The sequence below is a fragment of the Ochotona curzoniae genome, unplaced genomic scaffold (assembly GCF_017591425.1).
Source record: "Ochotona curzoniae isolate NIBS_2020 unplaced genomic scaffold, NIBS_Ocur_1.0 scaffold_3208, whole genome shotgun sequence".
NCBI lineage: Eukaryota > Metazoa > Chordata > Mammalia > Lagomorpha > Ochotonidae > Ochotona > Ochotona curzoniae.
In genome coordinates this window covers 10313853-10334878 of record NW_024467106.1, presented here as the reverse complement: position 1 = coordinate 10334878, position 21026 = coordinate 10313853, and the positions used below count along the sequence as shown (strand labels likewise).

The 21026-nt window shown below is 53.4% G+C and overlaps 1 protein-coding gene across 5 annotated transcripts in view; it reads left to right on the top strand.

Moving 5' to 3' along the window:
- The window catches only part of GSN (gelsolin), a 51174-nt gene extending 36436 nt beyond the window's left edge, over positions 1-14738 (top strand). For all 5 annotated transcript variants that reach the window (XM_040963184.1, XM_040963182.1, XM_040963179.1 and 2 more), the window contains exons 4-17: positions 388-549; positions 1816-1965; positions 2597-2686; positions 4015-4147; positions 4919-5007; positions 5113-5328; positions 7227-7360; positions 9192-9282; positions 10313-10483; positions 10845-11019; positions 11646-11770; positions 11963-12040; positions 13550-13610; positions 14356-14738. In XM_040963184.1, the coding sequence (XP_040819118.1) occupies positions 388-549; positions 1816-1965; positions 2597-2686; positions 4015-4147; positions 4919-5007; positions 5113-5328; positions 7227-7360; positions 9192-9282; positions 10313-10483; positions 10845-11019; positions 11646-11770; positions 11963-12040; positions 13550-13610; positions 14356-14525 (1845 nt within the window). In that variant the 3' untranslated portion in view covers positions 14526-14738. The remainder of the gene's footprint in view (positions 1-387; positions 550-1815; positions 1966-2596; positions 2687-4014; positions 4148-4918; positions 5008-5112; positions 5329-7226; positions 7361-9191; positions 9283-10312; positions 10484-10844; positions 11020-11645; positions 11771-11962; positions 12041-13549; positions 13611-14355) is intronic.
- The last annotated feature ends 6288 nt before the right edge of the window (positions 14739-21026 follow it).

The following is a 21026-nucleotide window of genomic DNA, read 5'->3' as shown; positions in this document are numbered from 1 at the left end:
CCATGAACCTTCCTTGCAGGGAATCTCGTGTTTGGGGGTGGGGAGGGCTTGGGTGCTGCAGAATATCCTGTTGTGAAATGCTGGGTTTGAGAAAGGAACGTTCACGATTCTTGGATGCAAGGGGGTCTTTGTCCACAGTCAAAGATGGCAGCCTGGAACAGTCATTTGGGGTCGGGCACCTCTCAGCTGCATGCTGGGCCAAGTCCTTGCCCTTTCTGAACCTGGGTCTTTTTTTCCTGTAATGGTTCTAAGAATGACCCAGGCATGCAAGGGCTGTGTAGGTTGACCTCCGTGTTGTCAGCAGGCCGCTGATCCACAGGCCACCTCAGTCCCGTTCGCCCCTCTGGTCCCTCTCTCCTGGACTAATGCTGTCTCTTGGTCCCCCAGAAAGGAGGCGTGGCATCGGGATTCAAGCACGTGGTCCCCAACGAGGTGGTGGTGCAGAGGCTCCTACAGGTCAAAGGGCGGCGTGTGGTCCGGGCCACCGAGGTGCCTGTGACCTGGGACAGCTTCAACAACGGCGACTGCTTCATCCTGGACCTGGGCAATGTGAGTGCTGGCCCCGCCTGACTTTGGGGAGGTGGATCCGGGAGTGGACACAAGGACACAAGGAGGGCACACCCCTGAGCTTCGTTGTGAGCCACCCAGAGGTCCAGGCACACACGTGTCTCGCGTGCAGTGGCTCCCATACGTGGCGTCTCAGAGCCTCATGCACATGGGTAGGCCTTGAGTGTCACACAAGCTCACCAGCGTCCTCCGTTCACGTGCATGCCTTAGGTACTGCTGTCCACATAGCTGCGCATCTGTAAGCATGTGGCAGAGGCGGGGTGAACTGTCCGCTCCTGCCCACCACCAAGCCTGCGCATGGGCATTGTATTGAATTCCCACATGTGCAGACTCATGGATGTATGTCACACATGTACACTGTTTCCACATGTGTGCTGCTTTGCATACTCTTGCCCATAAATCCATGCGAGTGCACACCTGCAGATGGACACAGCTGGACATTCTGTCCCACACCTTGTGCACACGTAGCGCCGTGCACACCTAGCTATACACTGACTTAGTAGATGCTTTTTTATAAAGGCGTGGGTCCTGAGCATACAGCTCTGTGGAGCTCACAAAGTGAGCACCCCCAGAAGGCCCTGGCTTGAGAAACTGCAGCCCAGTTACTCAGAAGGCCTCCACTGCCCTGCCTCTGGTGCCCCATGCTCCCTGGGTAACCAGCATCTTGGGCTGACTCCTCTTGGTCCCCAAGGTTCCGTGAGACTCATGCATGTTGCTGGGCCGGATGTAGTTCTTCATTCTCTCGCACAGCTCGGTCATGTGGGGAGGTCGTGATCTGCTTTCCATTTGTTTCACTGAGAGGCTAAGGGGGCGGTTTCTGGCGTGGGGGCTGTCATGAGCTGTGCTGCTCTGAACAGTCTCACACAGGGCTTTTGGTGAGCAGATGAGTCACTGGTGGAAGAAGATCGCTGGGTCATACAATGTATGTTTACTGAGGGTCAGTCACTGTGCCCACATAGCTTGCCAAACAAGTAGCCCCATTTACCCTACCATCAGCAGGTGAAGATTTCTCTGCCCTGTCTAGGTGTAGTTGGAGCTGTGGGAAGGCAGGTGTGCCCAGACACGCATTTGCATGTGTCTGCGGGAGTGCAGCATGCTTGGATGCTGCATGTGTGTGGTCCCTTGCAGCCCTCAGCTGGGCATGCCCAGCACACGGTGAGCTTGTGGACACTCGACTTGGTGCTGTGTCGCTGGGCAGGGCTTGTGTTGAGCCTGGGGCACTGACTTCTGGGAGACTCTGTCTTACAGGACATCTACCAGTGGTGCGGTTCCAGAAGCAACAAGTTCGAACGACTGAAGGCCACGCAGGTGTCCAAGGGCATCCGGGACAACGAGCGCAGCGGCCGGGCCCGAGTGCACGTGTCTGAGGAGGGCTCTGAGCCCGAGGGCATGCTTCAGGTACCCTGGGGGTGCAGGGCAGGGGCACATGTGGGCTCATGACTGCCCTCTGCCCTGTAACATAGTGATTGGAAGAAGCCCTTAGCCCTGCTAGATCTCTAGACCCTTGGTGCTTTCCTCCAAGCCTCAGGACTTCAGATAAGCTTCCCTGGCAGCTAACTCCCAGATGGGGCGCCCATGGGGATGAGGGTGGGCCACATCCCTCAGCAGGGAGGACCTTGTCCCCTGAATGAGCTGACCAGGAGCTCTCCCAGGATGCCCTGGGGGCCAGCGTGATGCTAGCGCGAGGTCAGAGGAGACAGTTAAGCTCAGAGTGCTCACCTCTCTTCTGGCTCCTTCTGGTAGTTCCTGGCTTGTGTAGTCCACTGCCTGATGGGCTGGCGAGCCTTCACGCTCCAAGGACCTGTCCATAGAGACAGGTTCGTCAGGCAAAGGAGGAGCCCAGGAGCCCTGCTCCTTGCCCTTGGCAGCTGTTCTCCTGGGCGCATCTGGGTCCTCCAGGTTTTAGAAGAAACCAAGGGGGATTACCCGGAGGAGGAGGAGCCTGGGAGACTCTCTTGGCAGTGCCCCGCTCCCTACACCCCAGTGTTCCCATGGCCATCCTTTCTTTCCCTCTCCCTGCGTCCTGCAGTATCTGGGCCCCAGGCCAGCTCTGCCCGAAGGTGCTGAAGACACAACCAAGGAGGATGCGGCCAACCGCAAGCTGGCCAAGCTGTACAAGGTGAGCTGCAGGTGCATTGGGCCCTGGACACAGGGTAAGCACAGGGGGTTGGGGGGTGCCGAGAGACCTGGCCTTCCCAGCCCCATGGCCTTGGCACCCTCTAAGCAGGTGGGCTCTGCTTCTCATGGGGCTAGAGGGGGCCCATTCACAGCCTGGAGGGAGAACAGAAAACACAGTGAAGTCCAGACTCGTGTGGGACTCCCTGCTCCGTGAGGAGCGAGCCAAAAGTCCTCAGGGAGGATAGAGGACAGAGCAAGTTGAGAAGATGCTTGGGGACAGATGAGAGTAGAGACGGCGAGTGGGCAAGAAGGCCCACTGACGGTTATGGTTAGCAACGGTGCTTTTCATTTCTTCCTCGTGACTTTTGAAACTGGATTGAGGCTGATGCATTTGGCCGAGCTGCACTTGAAGGGCTCCCATGATTGCCCTCAGCAGGTGCCCGTTGGCCCAGGACCTGGCTGACGTTGGGTCAGGCTTTTGCATTAGAACCACTGTGGTACATTTTGTTTTCTTAAAGTTTGGTGAACTTTTTGCTTTGCAATGAATTTTAGGCTTATAGAAAAATTGCAAAGATGGTACAGAGAGTTCCCATGTATCTTTTACCTAGCCTCTCCTTAGCATCTTAACCAGGAAAGACATGTAGGTTCCACATTGGTAGCTAAACTACGAACTCCGTTCCAGCTCCCACAGGATTCCATCTCAAGTCCTAGTCTGGGATACTGCATCACAGTTAACTTTTTCTTTTCTTTCTTTCTTTTTTTTTTTTTTAATATCTATTTGAAAGGCAGAGCAACAAATAGAAGAGAGAGGGGGGAGAGAGGAGATCAGTCTTCTATCCATTGGTTCACTGCCCTGATGGCCGCAATGGCGGTCCAAGGGCAGGCTCCGACGGGAGCCAGCAGCTGTGTCCAGGTGTTCCCTGTTAGTGCAGGGGCCCAAGCACTTGGACCATCCTCCACTGCTTTCCCAGCTGCATCCACTGTGAGCTAGATTGGAAGTTGGGCAATTGTCTTTTACTAACGAGGTCGACTATCTTTCCAACAAACTCCTCCTCATTGGCTGCCCACCTTCCTGCCTTCTTCTTCTCCTCTCCCCTCCTCCCCCCCTTCCCTCCCGTCCCCTTCCTCCCCTCCTCTCACCTCCCCTCCCTTCCTTTCCGCTTCCATCCCTCCCCTGTGCAGCCTGCATGTTTTACCTGAATGTGGGCTGGCAGGTGCTCCCTGACTAAACAGTCAGGGAAGAATGAGGCCTGAAGAGCCCAGGTGATGGGGTGGCCTGGTGGGCAGCTGCAGACATTCAGTGCCTGGCCCCTCTCCCTCTCCCCGTAGGTCTCCAATGGCGCAGGCACCATGTCCGTCTCCCTGGTGGCGGATGAGAATCCCTTCGCGCAGGAGGCCCTCAAGTCAGAGGACTGCTTCATCCTGGACCATGGCACTGATGGGAAAATCTATGTCTGGAAAGGTACGGGGACCAGGGCAGGGCCCCAGGCAGCTTCCAGGAAGTGGCTCTGGGAGGGCAGCGAGGGTGCTGTGTGGGAGGACCCTGGCCTGTTGGCATTGGGTGCCTTGGGCTCATGCCCTGGCCTTACCATCATCTTGCTTTGTGATGCTGGGTGCTTTACTTACCCTCTCTGGGCTGCAGAGTCCCTGTTTGGGCTGACATTTATGTTGCCTGAGTGTATATCAGTTGTCAGAGAGGTTGTTTGGTGTCATGTAAAAGTCTGGGAAATTCATCTGGCTGTGTGTGGTCAGGTGCATTCTTTGGTTCACTGTGGAGTAATTCATGGGAGACAGGCTTGCTGATTGTGGGATGGCTTCAAGCCACTTGATCTGAAAGGGTCTCTGGTTTCTGTTTGGGCAACATCATGCTAAGGGCCCTGGAACCCCTTGAGGGAGGTCTCAGGCCCATGGAGGTGTCGGCCCCGTTGCTTCTGCAAGGGCTGTGGGATGTTCTGACACTGTCAGGCCAGTTCTGGGGAAGAGGCCTGGCCACTCTTAGTCCTCCTGCCCACTCCATGCTGACCTGGCACTGGGCTAGCTGGCCAGGGGCTTGGCTGACACGGACATGTGCCCAGGGTCAGAGAGCTGGGTGTTCGCTGGGACAGAGGTGGAACCGCAGCTTTTCTTGCTTGGTGGGGGCCTCCATCACGTCTTGCCACCTCTCCAGGACTGTGGCTTCCTTGTATGCCCATGGACATGAGATAATAATGTTGTTCTCTCTGGCTGCCGACAGGCAAGCAGGCCAACATGGAGGAGAGAAAGGCCGCCCTCAAGACGGCCTCTGATTTCATTTCCAAGATGAACTACGCCAAGCAGACGCAGGTGGGGTGTGGTGGGAGGAGGCGCCCCGGGATGCCGTGTCCCTCTCCTGGTGGCCGGGGTATCTGAGGCTCCACCCTACCATGCTCTTCCACCTGCCATTGCCAGGTCTCTGTCCTTCCTGAGGGTGGTGAGACCCCACTGTTCAAGCAATTCTTCAAGAACTGGCGAGACCCAGACCAGACAGATGGCCCCGGCCTGGGGTACCTCTCCAGCCACATTGCCCATGTGGAGCGGGTGCCCTTCGACGCGGCCACCCTGCACACGTCCACCGCCATGGCTGCCCAGCACGGCATGGATGACGACGGTACTGGCCAGAAACAGGTACCGCAGCCGTGGGGGCACTGGGCTGAGTGTGCTCCCTGTCCAGCACCCAGGGACCCTGAAGCTGTTGCCCGTCATGCTTTGCAGCAGTTAGGATGAAATCCCTTTATGGTACTCAGTTTTTATGACAGGTATAGCCAGAGTTCCTGTTGCATTCCAGCCCCTGGGTCAAGCACCTGGTCTGCAAGGGGAGCTGACCCAGCCATAGCAAACTGTGGATCTGGTCGTGGGAGGAAGCCCAGGGGAGGACACAGGAAGGGCAGGGGGAGGTGGGATGCCCGGGGCAGCCTTCACAGGGATTCTTGGATGGGGTGTTTGCGTGTGGGTAAGAGTCTGGGTAGGGCCAGACTGGCCACTAGGTATGGGAGGAAGGAGCTGTCCCCAGAGGCTGGTGCTAATGGTTTCCTTGGAGAAGGACCTTGAATGCCAATTCCTACTTGCTCCCATAACCAGTGACTTAAAGGGGTTTCACAGGACAGCCTCAGTTCTATGCCTTAGAAAGTCACCATGAACTTGGGTTTGGAGAAGGGGTGGGTGTTTGGCACAGTGGCTGAGACACCGCTTGGGATCCGCACACCCCGAGTCAGAACTCCCAGGTTCAATTCAAGTTCGGCTCCCAATTCCTGTTTCCTGTTGGTGTGCAGTGAGAATGTCTGTCGGTAATGGTTGAGTAGCTGGGTCCCTGCTGCCGTGGGATGGCGTTCAGAGGTGCTTGTCAGGTCAAATCCACTGCAGGAAAACATTGGTTATATTCCCAATGATCAAGATAAGACAAGTATTCATCTTAACTTGTTGATGTCTTTGATATTTTTCTTATTCACCCATTATTTCCATGGTGGGGAGGACTGAGCTCTGGCAGGACAGCTGTGTGGCCTGGACCAAGTTCCTTAACCTCTCTGAGCTTCACTTCCTCACCTGTGAAATGGGGCTAATCTCATTCCATCACCTTTAAGTGTTTTCCAAATCTGGACCTGGTGGGCTTGTTTCCTGGGTCATGATGACCTCAGAATGTCCACCAGGTGGCGCGACAGGGCTCATGACCACTAGGAAAATAGTGGCGTCACCAGAGCCGGGGGCACCTGCCAGCAGGGGTCATCCTGAGGTCACCCAGTGATGAACCTGTCTCTAGGGGTGGCATCCAGGCTGTTCAATACTGAAAGAGATATTAGTGAGAACAGCCCGTGGTCTTGGGCTGGATAGTGCTGGGTTTTCATGAATAAACTTTTTAAATAAGGAAGGTGCTGTTGGTTTTTACACTGTAGTTGAGAGGTACAGACAAAAACAGAGAAACGGAAGACAGCGAGCTCCCATCCCCTGGATGCAATAACTAGGGCTAGGATGGAGCCAACCCAGGGCTCCTACACAGGTAGCAGGAACCTAGCCACTTGACCTGTCCCTGCAGCCTGCCTCTCATATCTGCCTTAGTAGGAAGCTGGGGTCAAGAGATGGAACTGGACGCAGGCCTGGAGACTGACACGGACTGAGGGCATTGTAGCTGCCAGGCTAAATGCCAGTCCCGTAGGCACTGTTACCACGTGAGGAAGATGAGGCTCAGAGAGGTCCCACAACTTGCTAAGATCATTCCCCATAAGGGGGTGGAACCTTCTTTGGGTCTGGTCTGGCTGTGAGCCCTCCTCGTGCTGCATTCACGAGGAGTTGCTGGAATGTTTCCTGTGTGCTGATGGCACCGCAGCAGGAAGCCTAGGATTCTGTCCCAGTGCCACCTGCTGGGAGCTGTGTGAGTTGGGTAGAGTTTTTAAGTTCCATGTGGGCCCAATGACCAATGACAAACTTGGGAAACAGGCAACCATTGTCTGCTCCTGATGCACCATTCTGTGCTTCCCAGGCGGACTGAACTGGGGGTGGGGCAGGGACTGACCTTGGCTTTGCCCTGGCAGATCTGGAGGATTGAGGGCTCCAACAAGGTTCCTGTGGACCCTGCGACATACGGACAGTTCTACGGCGGAGACAGCTACATCATCCTGTACAACTACCGCCACGGTGGCCGCCAGGGCCAGATCATCTACAACTGGTGAGGGGCCTGGGGGTGGTGAGGGGTACACTGGCTGGGTCCTGAGCATGGCTACAAGGGATGGGCGTAGGGTATGGTCAGCCACATTCTTGGCAAGGCTGTCATCCATGGAGCAACACCACTGTCTCATTTCTCCAAATAGCTTTTCAATGATTCTTATCCAAACAGTACACGTCCATTGGAAGGACATACCTTCTACAAGATCATGCCAGGCGTTGTTCACACCAGGGTCTCCCCTCCCACAGGGGTCTTCCGTGTTAAAATCCTTTGAAACAACAGAGAATGCCTTGGTATGGTTCAAACATCATAACAGAATAGAAAGGTTGGGAAATCCTCCCCGACCCGCTGTTTCTGTTTTCCGCAGTCACCAAACCCCACCCATTTGTAGGGAACTGCTCTGATATTTTCCGGTGTGTCTTTCCAGTAAAGCTTTATGCAAATATCCGTAACTGACCCTGTGCCTAGTCCTCCCCCTTCCTCACCCAGCAGGCAGCACGCCACAGCGGGGGCGTGGGCCTCATCCTGTGTTCAGAGCACTTCCTGGAGACCTGTGTCTGCAGCATTTCTCTGAGTGGGTTACTTAACAAACACGTGGGGCTGAGGCAGGCAGGTGAGGGTGGATCCAGAGTCCAGCCCTGGGGGCGGGGGCCTCGCTGTGGTTAGCATCCTTAGGCAAACATCATTTTGAGCAGTGCCCAGAGGGGCATTTTCTGGGCCAAAGAGTCAATGCTTGTCCCTTGGATAGATAGCGTTTCCCTTGCTGGCTGTGTTTATAGCGCTCTGCATTCCCATCAGCAGTAAATGAGAAGGCCGCCTCCCCCACCCACAGCTCAGGGCTCCACCTGACAGGTTAAAAAATTGCTGTCTCCAGGTGTTGTAGTTTGTATTTCTCTTACTATACTATCTCAAACTTTTTTTAAAAAAATGGATTTGGCAACCAGGTTTCTGTGTGTGTGTGAGAGTGTGTGTGTGTGTGTTTAACCTTTTGTTTTGAGATTGTTTTAGGCTTGCTGAAAAGTTACAGGAATTGTTCAAATAGTTCTCATGGATCCCGGGTTTGACTCTGTTCTGTTCTGCTACAACATTGTGCACTTGGCCTGACTATCCCCACAAATGCCCCTTCCTGGTCTTGGGACCACCCTGGGGCCCTCACAGCGCTGTTCTTCCTTGTGTCAATGACAGAATGCCTCGCCTTCCCTTTTCTTTTATAACCTTGCCACTTTGCAAGGGTTCTGATCAGTTGGCCTGGAGACAGGCTGTCAAAACCTGACAGCCTCAGACTTTCAAAAGTACTGTGTTTGTGTACTGGGCATGTGCGCGTGCTTAGGGTTTAAAACAAACAAGAAAACTAGCTGTATTGGCATGTAGATGTGTCAGATTCTGCTTGTTCACTCAAGTAACGTTTGCGTTTATGGGAAATCAGCTGGAGCAGCAAGGGGCGGAGCAGAAAGCCCCACTTCCCCCTCAGGGAAGTCTCCAGGGACTCTGCGATCAGTGTAACCCTCTGGGGCTGAATCAGCTGACACCTTGGTCCCCAAAATGAGCTCATGTCACACTTGCCCCTTTCTGAGCTGCAAAGCGTCCTGGCCATTTTCCACTTCTCAGATTCCAGGCCAGGCCGTGGCTGTCCAGTGTGGATGACCAGCCAGTCCCCTGAGCACCACACTGAGGTTGAAGTCCAGCCTATGTAGGATGATGGCGCAGCTGAGAGAGAAGTGTTGGTTTGGTCTGGCCGTGCTCTCTTTCCTTCAGGGTCTCAGTTTTGTTGTCTGTAAATGTAGGGGTGAGTGGGTGTCGCAGGCCCAGGACTGAGTCTTGCTTCCTCTTTCAGGCAGGGGGCCCAGTCTACCCAGGATGAGGTTGCTGCGTCTGCCATCTTGACTGCCCAACTGGATGAGGAGCTAGGAGGGACCCCTGTCCAGGTGAGCCAGTCCACTGCCTCTCTGGCCTACAGCTTGTCCCTCTGGTAACTCATCCCTGACTATCCATCCATCCGTTCCATCCATTAACCAGCCATTTACTCACTTATCCATCCCTCTACCCATTCATCCACCCATCCATCCATCCATCTACCCATCCATCCATCCATCTACCCATCCACCCATCTATCCATCCATCCATCCATCCATCCATCCACCCACCCACCCACCCACCCACCCACCCACCCATCCATCGTGCCTTGCACTGCATCAGCAACCATGGAACCCACAGACACTACCAATGTGCTGAAGAGCTTTACATACCAGGAGAGATAGACACTCAACAGAGACACCCAAGGACATGTAGTCACACACTGTGACGCATGCAGAGTGAAGACGCTTGGACCTATGGCAGAGGCCACGTGGCAGAGCAGCTCAGAGCATGGCTGTGAGCCAGCCCTCTGGAGTTGAATCCTGACTCCCTGAGGGTAACTTGGGCAGTCACTTAGGACCCTTGTGCACCTGTGTTCTCAAAATGGAAATCCCAGCAATACCCCATCTCCAGGGCTGCTGTGCGGACTAAGAGGTGGCATTTGGGAAGTATCTAGAGCCATGCTTGGCATGGCAGGCCCCTTGCTTCTTTGATGAGGCTCCTTCAGAGGAGCAGACGCCTCAGCTGAGGCCTCACGGATGCATAGGAGTTGGCCAGGCAAGGAGTGAAGGAAAGCACCTTCCAGGTCGCAGGAAGACTGTGTGTACAAAGGCCCTGAGGCAGGAGGGAGCGTGAGGGAGAAGGCACCTTGACAGGAGGCTGGAGGGGTGCTTGGAGGGGCCACAGCAGCTAGAGGCCACACTTGACCTTGATCCTGAGAAGGACAGGAAGTTGCTGGAGGTAAAGTTGAAATGGAAGGATTGCTGGTTGAGAGGTCTTGCTCGCTGTCACATGAGGCCCTGGAGGGTGACAGGGCCACCTCACAGAGGAGGCCAGATACCCATCCCAGCTTCCCCATCTCCCCTTCTGTGTCCCTCCCAGAGCCGTGTGGTCCAAGGCAAGGAGCCTGCCCACCTCATGAGCCTGTTCGGCGGGAAGCCCATGATTATCTACAAGGGTGGCACCTCCCGTGAGGGCGGCCAGACGACTCCTGCCAGCACGCGCCTCTTCCAGGTCCGGGCCAGCAGCTCCGGTGCCACACGAGCTGTGGAGGTAAGGTACAGATCCCCAACCCACAGGAGGCCTTGCCCCTCCTGTATCTCCTGGCTTCACGGGCAAAATGAGGTCCTGGGGTGCAGGATTGAGGAGCCCTGGCAGCAAGATTATCCGTTTTAGGTTTCTCCCCAATTTCCATTGCATGCCTTCCATGATGGGCAGGTCACTACCTTTAATGCGGAACATGCTGGACAATGTGGATACCGTTTCTGGTTGCGTTCCGTGCAGCCACGGTCCCTTGGCCTATGACTCAGGCTCTGCTGGGATGAGCTCCCGTAGGACCCTGTCTAGGAGCTGGCTCTGCGGCAAGCTCTCTCCCGATGGACAGCTTCCTGACTGACACACACTGCCCTCCCAGGTCCTCCCCAAGGCCGGTGCACTCAACTCCAACGACGCCTTTGTCCTGAAAACCCCATCGGCCGCCTACCTGTGGGTGGGAGCTGGAGCAAGCGAGGCAGAGAAGACAGGGGCCCAGGAGCTGCTCAAGGTGCTGAGGGCCCAGCCAGTGCAGGTGGCCGAAGGCAGCGAGCCAGGTAGGAGCTGGGGTCGGGTTGTGCTCCCAAGAGAGCTCAGAGTGGGCTGGTGCAATCTGGGAGGGCTGCTGGAGGAGGCGGTTGCTTGCTAGAAGGCAGCACTAACAGCGTCTGAGGGACAGTGGCTTCCATGTCTGGGATTTCCATGTGGGATGTTGGCTTTGCATGTAGCAGCTAAGCTTGCTGTGCCACAGTGCTGGTCCCGGAACAAGACTTAATTGTGTTTCATTAGAATGAATTTAAATCCCAGTAGCCACACATGGATAGAGCAGAAAAGGAGTGGGTAGAATGGGAATCTGGGGACTGGAGGCCAACCAGAGGAGCTTCCTGGTTTTACCATTTATCAGCTCTGTGGCCTTGGAGGAGTTGCTTAGCCTCTCTGAGCTGAGAGGGAATAACTGTCCCCATCCTGCAATGATGCCGTTGTCAACCTCACGCCAGAGTTTGCGTTAGCTGTGTGTCTGCTGCCAGGTTGGTCCTCACGGGGACTCTCTTTCATCACCTCTGGCTCCCCTAGACCCCTGGGGTTTTAGAGCTGTTAGCAGGGTCTCCCAGGGCCAATGTGGTCTGCGAGAGGACCCTGGGCAGCCCTAGGCAGCTGGTGTGGCCTCCCCCACCCTCAACAGATGCCTTTTGGGAGGCCCTGGGCGGGAAGGCCGCCTACCGCACGTCCCCGCGGCTCAAGGACAAGAAGATGGACGCCCACCCCCCTCGCCTCTTTGCCTGCTCCAACAAGATTGGCCGCTTCGTGGTGAGCACCCTGGCAGACACCTTGGGAGGCACCGGGAGGGAGTGGGGCAGGGCCAGGAAGTGGCTGCAGGAAGGAAGCAGTGCCCCACCCCCTGACATGGGCCCATCCCACTTGGCCCAGAGGATGCCCACCTCGGAGAGGGAGCAAGCGAGTCTTGCTGACACCTCTCTCATCATATCTGTTCCCTCCCAGATTGAAGAGGTTCCTGGCGAGCTCATGCAGGAAGACCTGGCAACCGATGACGTCATGCTCCTGGACACCTGGGACCAGGTGAGTGAGGGAGGGCAGGTGGAGGTTTTCCCTGCAAGAGGGAGAGAAGAAGCTAGCCGGGCAGCCTTAGGATGACTGCCCGAGGCCCAGAGGAGGCACAGCAGGCGCAGCTGCTGCAAGCTGCTCCTCCTCTCGGAGTCTCCGTTTCTTCACCTGTCACATGGCAGTGATGATGCCAGCCTGGCAGGGGGCACCACCTTGAAAGTCCAGGCAGCATGAAAGCACCCACCAGGTGGCCTTCTGGTTTTCTCAGTGGTTACACTGACACTCCTGGCAGGCATGGGTGGCCTGGTGTCACCTGTAGGTTTGGAGGTGGCTGAGGATCCTCTGATTTTCCTAGGGAAAGCTAGGGTGTAGGACTTGGTAGGGGAAGTGCTGTCCATTCATTGAGACAGTATTAATGGTGTCCCTGCTCTGTGCCACATGCTCTCTGTTGTGGAAAGGAGCAGTGAAGCCAAGCAGACAGTGATGCCCTGCCCTTGTGGGGCCCAGTGGGGGTGCCAGGACATGAACAATCCTCATGACCAACCTGACTATTCGCTGAGTTCTAAGGGTTAGTGAATAACTGGCCACGAAGGCCGGGGCCAGTGGCTTCTTCACAGGATCATCCAACTGGCTTTTGCATCTCTAGCCGCCCCACTGTAGTCACAGGTGGTTCTGTGGGTCCCTGAGTCTGCTAGCTCCTGTGTTAATTCTTTCACTCAGTCAGCATTTATCAGGCACCAGGGCTTGCAGCAGATGCATCGTGTTGGGAGTCAGTTCTGTGATAGGCCAAGTAGACGTCACACCTGCCAGAGAAGGGCTTCCGGTCCAGGAGGGAACTTGTTTGCAAGCTAGCGAGAGCGGCTGAGTCTGGTATTCTGTCGTTTGATGTCATGCTGTCTGTGCCAGGTGCTCCTTTGCATGCCATAGAACTTGTTCCTAAGACCCAAAATGGTGGTCGTGGGCCTGAGCTGTTTTTAAATTCCAAGTGTGAGACCCAGGTTGACCAAGACACATGGGAACTGACACTGTGAAGGCTGAGTGAATACATGAGACTGTCTCTGCTCATTTGTTGAACAAAAATGTCTTGGAAGAGTTAATTCACAGAATGTGAGAGAGGGATGTGTCACTCAATGTCTGATGACACCTGGCTGGTGGCAGCAATGGGTGAAGCAGGCTGAGATGGGGAGACTTGATGGCATGGTGAGGCCTGAGGCAAAGTGGAACTCCTCTGTGTAGGGTCACTCAGCTTTAGTCATGTGACCATGGCAGCCCAGGGCTGTCGGATCCAAGTTTCCAAGAGAAATTGTAACTGGAGGTTTATGTTATCAGCTGCTGAGAAAGACAGCCGGCCAGGCCAGGCTGGTGGATGGCCAGACGGCATTTGGAGGTCTCCCATTGCTGTCTTCCCATCTTTCCAGTCCTTGCCCAAGGCTTGGCCTAGGCTGCCACCTGCTGCCGGTGCTGCCTCGAGGCAGTGACTGTCCAGCGCAGCTCATGTCTGACTCTTTTCCCATCACGTTCCAGGTCTTTGTGTGGGTTGGAAAGGACTCCCAGGAAGAGGAAAAGACCGAAGCCTTGACCTCAGGTGAGGACTCGAGGGTTCCTGGGCTCCGCTGTCTGCCGAGTGGGAGCAGCAGCTTCTGGGGCAGGGCATCAGGAGAGGGTGCGGGGACTCACTCCTCCATGGCCGGTAAGAAAGGACTGGATAGCCGGGCGCGGTGGCGCGCGCCTGTAGTCCCAGCTACTCGGGAGGCTGAGGCCGGAGGATCGCTTGAGTCCAGGAGTTCTGGGCTGTAGTGCGCTATGCCGATCGGGTGTCCGCACTAAGTTCGGCATCAAAATGGTGACCTCCCGGGAGCGGGGGACCACCAGGTTGCCTAAGGAGGGGTGAACCGGCCCAGGTTGGAAACGGAGCAGGTCAAGAAAGGACTGGATATGTGACCCCCAGAACTCCCCAGGCCTGCACCTCTCAGGACTCAGTGCTGAAAAGCAGATCTTTGACAGTTACTGCAGCGTACAGCTGGATAGCAGGCTGGGAACCCCAAGACAGGTTCTTTAATATCTTCCCACTGAAGGTGTGGGCTGCTCCATCCAAAGAGGGATGCAAGTGTTAGGAAGCAGGGATGCCTATGCTGTGCCTTCCAGGCAGGCTGGGGGAGCACCCATAGGGTGCCACTAGCTCCAGGGCAGGCTGCTGGTGTCCAGGCCAGGGGTGGGGAAGCAGGGACAATTGGACCCAGACCGTGCTCTTCGGCTGCCCCTGCCCTGAGCCCCTGGCGAGGGAGGCACTGAGGATTCCTGGGGCTTCTCTTTCCCACCTGTGTCTGCAGCCAAGCGCTACATCGAGACAGACCCAGCGAATCGGGACAGGCGGACGCCCATCACGGTGGTGAAGCAAGGCTTTGAGCCGCCCTCCTTTGTGGGCTGGTTCCTGGGCTGGGATGACGACTACTGGTCTGTGGACCCCCTGGACAGGGCCCTGGCTGAGCTGGCTGCCTAAGAAGGCCAGGGCCACCCGAGTCACCAGTCAGTGCCTTTTAGAACTGTCCATGTCTCCAAGAGAACTGCGGGTGTGTGTGTGTGTGTGTGATTCTTTTACCTTTTTTTTTAATAGTAGCCAAAAACAGCCCTGCAAAACTTCAGGGTCCTTGCAAAATTGTCTGTAGTATCTGTGCTTTGGAAATGAGATACAATAAAAGCCTTTTGAAGTGTGCTGGTCTTGTGTGGTTGATCTGCTCTCTCACTGGCTTGCCAGCCCCTAGCTAGTGGGGTGTTCCGCACAGCTGTTGTCCTGTGTGGGGAGTCCTGGTGCGTCAGAGAGCCCACAGGCCTGTGTGTCTGCATGAACCTGGGTGCCTGTACACCAGCCACGCCCCCACCAGGACGTCAAACCCATACTCCAGGAGGCAGACACAGCACCGTCACAGGAACCACAGTTGTGGGGGGCCTGCCAGGGTGACTCCTCTGTGTCCCTTAAGGACCCATGGGTGCTGAATGTTCAGGAGGTTCCAACACCCCCATTTGGCACATTTGCCACCAAACAGGTGTGAGGAACTTGGTGCAGCACAGACCCTGTGCCTTGCCGGACCCTCCCAAGTCGCTTCTCATGTTTCCTGCCCTTATTCTGCACCAACCACCCCACTCTGCTCCTGTCCTGGTTTTGCAGGGAAGACTCGCATGTGTGGGATTCTAGAGCCAAAACCCACAGGAAGTTCATGGGGTGGGAGGCTGTATGTGCGTGAGTGTGTGTGCATGTGTGTATACACGTGTTTATCTTGTCATTTCCAAAGCTGACTGATCACCGAGATCACCCAGGGAACTTTTTCAAAGCGTGGATTCCTCAGGAGCCCTACCCCGAGAGACTGCTGAGGCTGGCAGAGAAGAAATGTCCCCAGTGAGGCGCGGGGGCAAGATCAATCATTCCATGCAGAAGTGCAGCAGGTACGGGGGCAGGTGGTGCTGGTGAGAGCCGTGGACCCTCGAGGCCAGGCAGCCCATCAAGGCTGGAGCAGAAGCAGGGTGCCAGACCCAGAAACTTGGAGTGGCCAGGGACCTTGCCATGCCAGGGAGCTTGGAATCAGCCTTGTAATCCCCGAAGGCTTGCTTTCAGGGGCAAAGCAAGCACTGAACAAATGGAAAGTGCTGGAACAATAGCAGGACATCACTTGAAGCTGCTAGGGTTTTTGCCACAGGCAGGCAGAGGCCTGTCTGGACAAAGTCAGGGCACTTCCTGGATGCTGGTCGAGGTCTGCTCGCTGGGCACCTGCCCAGACATTCTTCACTGGGAACGAGGTCGGTCCACAATGCTCTGAATAAGACATTGGTTGGGGCAACAGACTTTTTCCTAAACACTAAAGAGAGACTCCGGAAGTACATCTTTCAACCACACGTTTTCCTGGCAGCTTTAGATTTTATTAAATCTTGCAATGGAGAAGCCATTGTGAAATATGATGACCAGTGTCAAAGGGCTGTCTTTTAGGAACAGGTTGGCCTGGGCTCAGATTCTGTGTTCCATGTTGGGCAATTTGGTTTCACTGGGTATTCTATATTTGTGTTAGGCATTAGAGATGCACATTTAAAAAAGATATTTCCCTGACTCTCAAATTTTCCACCAGCAAAAGGGTAATGATATGTACTAGGCAGAGAGTCAGCAAAGGATAAAGGAGTAGAGAACTTTCCTGTAGTTTTGGTGCCTTATCCCTGCATTGTTAAATCACGCCACCCCTTCCAGGCCAATTCAGCACATCCAGTTTCTGATGATGTACCTGTACGCCCTCCACCATAAAGACACTGTGATGAGCTGATGAATTCTGAGATCTGTTGTTGATGCCACAAATCTGCCCAAAGCTGCCATGTGTGCTGAACATTGCTCCAACTCTACCCTGTTTGCATTCACGGCAGGGTGCCACCCCTACCCAGTACAGGGTGACTGAATGGAGTAGGGCACATTTCTTACCTTATAGGGCTGCTCATTTCATTTCTAAGTGTGTTCTAGCTCTTTCATATTTTTAAATAAATCCTGGTCCCATTCTTACTCTTCATCGATGTCTCTGTTTTGAATTCTCGTACGTGGAGACAGGACATGGAGCATCTTGCTGTGGACTGCCCTGTGTAGTGGACCTGGAACGTATCCACAGTAGTTATTTATGAATAACATATTACCTAGTTGGAGGTGGTAACCTACAAGGGTTGATAGCTGGGCTTTCAAGGCAGTCCTGGGCTCAAATCTTCATCCACCGTTGAATCCTACTAGCCACACAATCTTTGTGACTTCCTGGGTGGCAAGATGGAAATAAATGCAATGTCTACCAGTGAGGAGCATTTTGAGGATTTAAGGAAGCCATGTTTAGTGCAACATCTGACCTGCTGTATGCACTCAAACATAGTAAACACAAAAGGGGCTTAACCACCTAAAGGCTGGCATCCCGCATGAGCACTGGTTTGATTCCCAGTTGCTCCACTTCAGATCCAGCTCCCTGCCAGTGCCCGTGGGAAAGCAATGGAAGATGGCCCACATACCTGGGCTCCTGAACCCTCATGAGAGACCCAGATGAAGCTCCTTGCTCCTGGTTTTGGTCTGACCCAACTATGCCATTGTGACCAGTAGAGAAATGAACCAGTCATGAAAGATTTCTCTCTCTCTCTAACTCTTTTCCTCTCTCTGTAGCTCTGCCTCTCAAATAAAAGAAATTTTTAAAACAAAACAAAAAGTCAAAGGGCTTAGTTCCCAGCAGCACCAGGGTGACTCCCAGCCATAGTTGGGAGGGAGCTAGATGAAGTCCTGTGTTCCCAGGAAGCAGGTGGATGGCCACTGGGGGCACAGCATCTGTGATGACAAACTGTTGCTCGAAACAAGAATTATTAACTGCTACAGGTCCTATGCCTGTGCCACCTGGTAACATTCAGATGGCTTCATTTCTAGCCATTTTGTTTCCAGAATCTTTTAGAGAGATTTCCCAGCTCAATACAGCTACTAGATTTCCAGAGCTTCCTAAAACCCCAGTTTTAGTACTGGCTGCAATTTCCTTTCTCTCCAAGAATACTCCTGGCTGTAAGGTGGGTGGAAAAGGCTGCATCTTGTTGGCGACTGTGAGCCCGTTAGGTGAGTCCCAGCCTGGGGAGAGCAGACGACCTGAGGTGAGCAGCTTCACCATCAGGAAGCATCACAAGTTCACGTCCCAGGTCGGTTGGTGTAGCCGGAATGGCACTTCAGAACTTTGATGTTCAAGTTGGGGGTTGTAGGACCCTGGGGATACTTCCGTGATCTCACAGACACCTGATTCCAGTTCCATTTGTAAAGCGGTAATAAAAGTCACACTTAGATGCAAATGGAGAAATCAGCTGGGTGTACAGCCTGTGTTGCTTATAACTCTTTCATGACTGGTTAGTAGTATTTCTATTTTTAAAAGAACCTCATTTGTCACTTTGTGGTATTTCACTTAATTTTTAAAGGTGTATTTATTTATTTATTTGAAAAGCAGAGTTAGAGAAGAAGAAAGAGAGAGAGCAACCTTCCATTTATTGGCTTTCTTCCCCACTGCCCGCAGCCCAGGGGTGCTTGGAGACCCATTTAGGTGTCTCACACAGGTGGCAGGGCCTAAGAATTTGAGCCATCTGCTGCTGCTTTCCCAGGCACATCGGCAAGGAGTTGGATCACATTAGGGCAGCCAGGGTTCTCCTAGCTCTCATACGGGATGCCAGGGTCACAAGCAGCTGCTTAACCTCACGTGACACAGCATCTGCCCCTTACTTTATAGGGTTTTAGATGTGAAACATATCTTAAACATTTTATCAGAGCATGGCTTGCTTTGAAGAAATAAAAAGGGTTTGACCCTAGAAAGCCAGTAGTGAGTGTGGGAAGACTTCAGACTGCGGGGATCCCAAGATACACAGAGAAAAGGCCGTAAGCTCAACGTCTGTGGAACCCTTGGTTCTCCTCACTCTGGCCATTGTGCTGGTGTATGCTGGGGTCACACGTGCCTGAGTTCCCTGATTTATACTGAACTTGAGCTAGATTTTGTTTAAGGCCTGCTGGAGTGTGAATGCAAAATCGTATGAACTCCAACAGTCTTCAAAACTTGTGATCTACATATACAATGGCTGGTGGTCCTGGTGTGTGGATGGATGCATTAAAGAGCCCTCGCCACCAGTGGCAGTTCATCTGGGTTTGAATCCCAGGTCTGCTCCTTACAGACCATGTGACTTTGGCTAGCTCTGAACCTTGCAGCATCAGCGTTCTCATCTGTGAAATGGGGGTGATGACGTCTCTGTGTCATCAAGCTGCTTTGAGGATAAAATGATGGGCTAGATGTGCAAGTTTTGAGCACAGGGCTGAGTGACTAGGGCTCCACAAATGGAATTCATTGAGTCCAGGCAGCTTGTCAGAGTTGGATGGTACAGGGAAACCTTAGGGGTTTTCCACTAGATTTCTCTATTTAAGTAAAGATTTTGGTTTTTGGTATAATTAGCTGAATGAAACCAAGAAGTGGTTTCTGTCCTGCTTGCGGAAAAGGCAAGGCAAAGGAATCCAGTCTAGACTTTGTGGGGACATGCCGTGGCAAATGCAGTGTTGGCGCCCCAGGGGTGTGGGGACATTGGGAGGTAGTGGGTGGGCTACAGCCTCTTTGTTCCTCTCAGAGTCTACAGGTAAGCCAAGGCTGCTGGCCCAGGACTGGGGGTGGGTGGGGATACCACTTCTTCTTCTTCTTCTTCTTCTTTTTTTTTAGATTTATTTACTTTTATTGGAAAGGCAGATATACAGAAAGGAGGAGAGACAGAGAGGAAGATTTTCCATCCAATGATTCACTCCCCAAACGGCCTCAACAGCTGGAGCTGAGCCAATCCAAAGCCAGGAGCCCAGAGCTTCATCTAGGTCTCCCACATGGGTGCAGGATCCCAAAGCTTTGGGTTCTCCTCGACTGCTTTCCCAGGCCACAAGCAAGGAACTGGATGGGAAGTGGAGCTGCTGGGATTAGAACTGGCGCACAAATGGGATCCTGGCATGTTCAAGGGAGGATCTTAACCGCTAATGCTATCGCGCTGGGCCTGACACACCACTTCTGAAACAGGTGGAATGAAACCATCACCCAAAGCGAATGAGGTAACATACCCATGGCTTATTATGTCCACAGTTTATTACATACAAAGCATATGAGTTAGCATCCGCACAGTTTATTGAGCGTGCTGTCGGGAAGGGCGCCGTGGGAAGACTCAAGCCCTGCCTCTTTCACCCAGAGCTCCTCTCTCACTTCCTTCCTACCGAGAGATTTGATTGCAACCTGCTGGGCTCTGAGTTCTCCAGGCATAAAAGCATGGCCTGTGGAGTGTCTGCAGATAAGGGCGCCATGACCTAAAGTCTAAAGGAAGACCCTAGGCCAGAAGAAGGCGTTTCCTGGTTCGTGGGGGTGAAAGGTAAGCTGCCCTGTGCGGTGGATGAACGCATCGCTTCCAACATCAAGATATAAACACCACATGACCTCTAGTCAACTCAGCTGGGAACCCTGGCTTTCTAAAATCAGCTTGGAAAGGAGATCTGTGTGTGTGTGGGCGGGGGGAGGCGTCTACAAGCTGGGGCTGGCAGAGGAGGCAGCCACGAGCATGTGGAATTGGGCAGGAAGCTATTTCTCTTGTCTCTGGGAGAACCCAGAACCTCAAAGAAGCAGTGTTATAAATGACACCAGACAGATGCCCCGACAGGAGAAAACATGCCAAACTCCTCAGGGTGTGAGTGGGCATCAGCTTACTCACAGGGCAGACTAAGAAACGATAACCCAGGAGGGCAGACTACTTCCTCTTTCAGGAAAAAGGATGAGCGGGCAAGCCAGGAAATTCTCAGTCTACACGGACATCTGGTTTGAGGATATTTGCCCAAGCTCAGCAGACATTACACACCCATATATTGTGAATTCCTCATACTGCGTAGTGAATGCTGCTGCTAACAAGATATTTCAGAGTACCATGATGGGTTAACGGCATGCGGAGAGTAAAACAGAATGGCTTTTTTGAAGATTTTTTTAAAAAGTCTTTCAAACTATTCAAATGAGTATAGAATTATTTATAGAAACAATTTTAGAGAAAATTGTTTAAAGAAAATTGTATTAAAAATAAAACTATTTAAGACCTGATATGTGAAAACAGGCATAAGCTAGGAAAAAGAAGTACTTTTGTAACAAGTACTTAGCTAGCTTGAAAGGCCACAGAGGACATTGTTTACTCATAAAAAATGCTCGAAGCTGTTAGAAACGCACATATTTGTTATAAAAAGGATCTGTATAACAGGGAATCTCAGAGTCTTGGAAGGGTTAGGGTCAGCTTCCTCACTGATCTCGAATTTCCTTCTGATCTAACAGGGACGGGAAGCAAATGCCTACGTTCAGGTGGGAATTGTTGTGAAACACCTGTGGGTTTAGAAGGTAAATGGCCATTAGGGAAACGTCACACTTCAGGCTCTGAGGGAAGGCAGTAGGCGCTTGTAGCCCCAGGGTATCACTTCCAGCAAAGC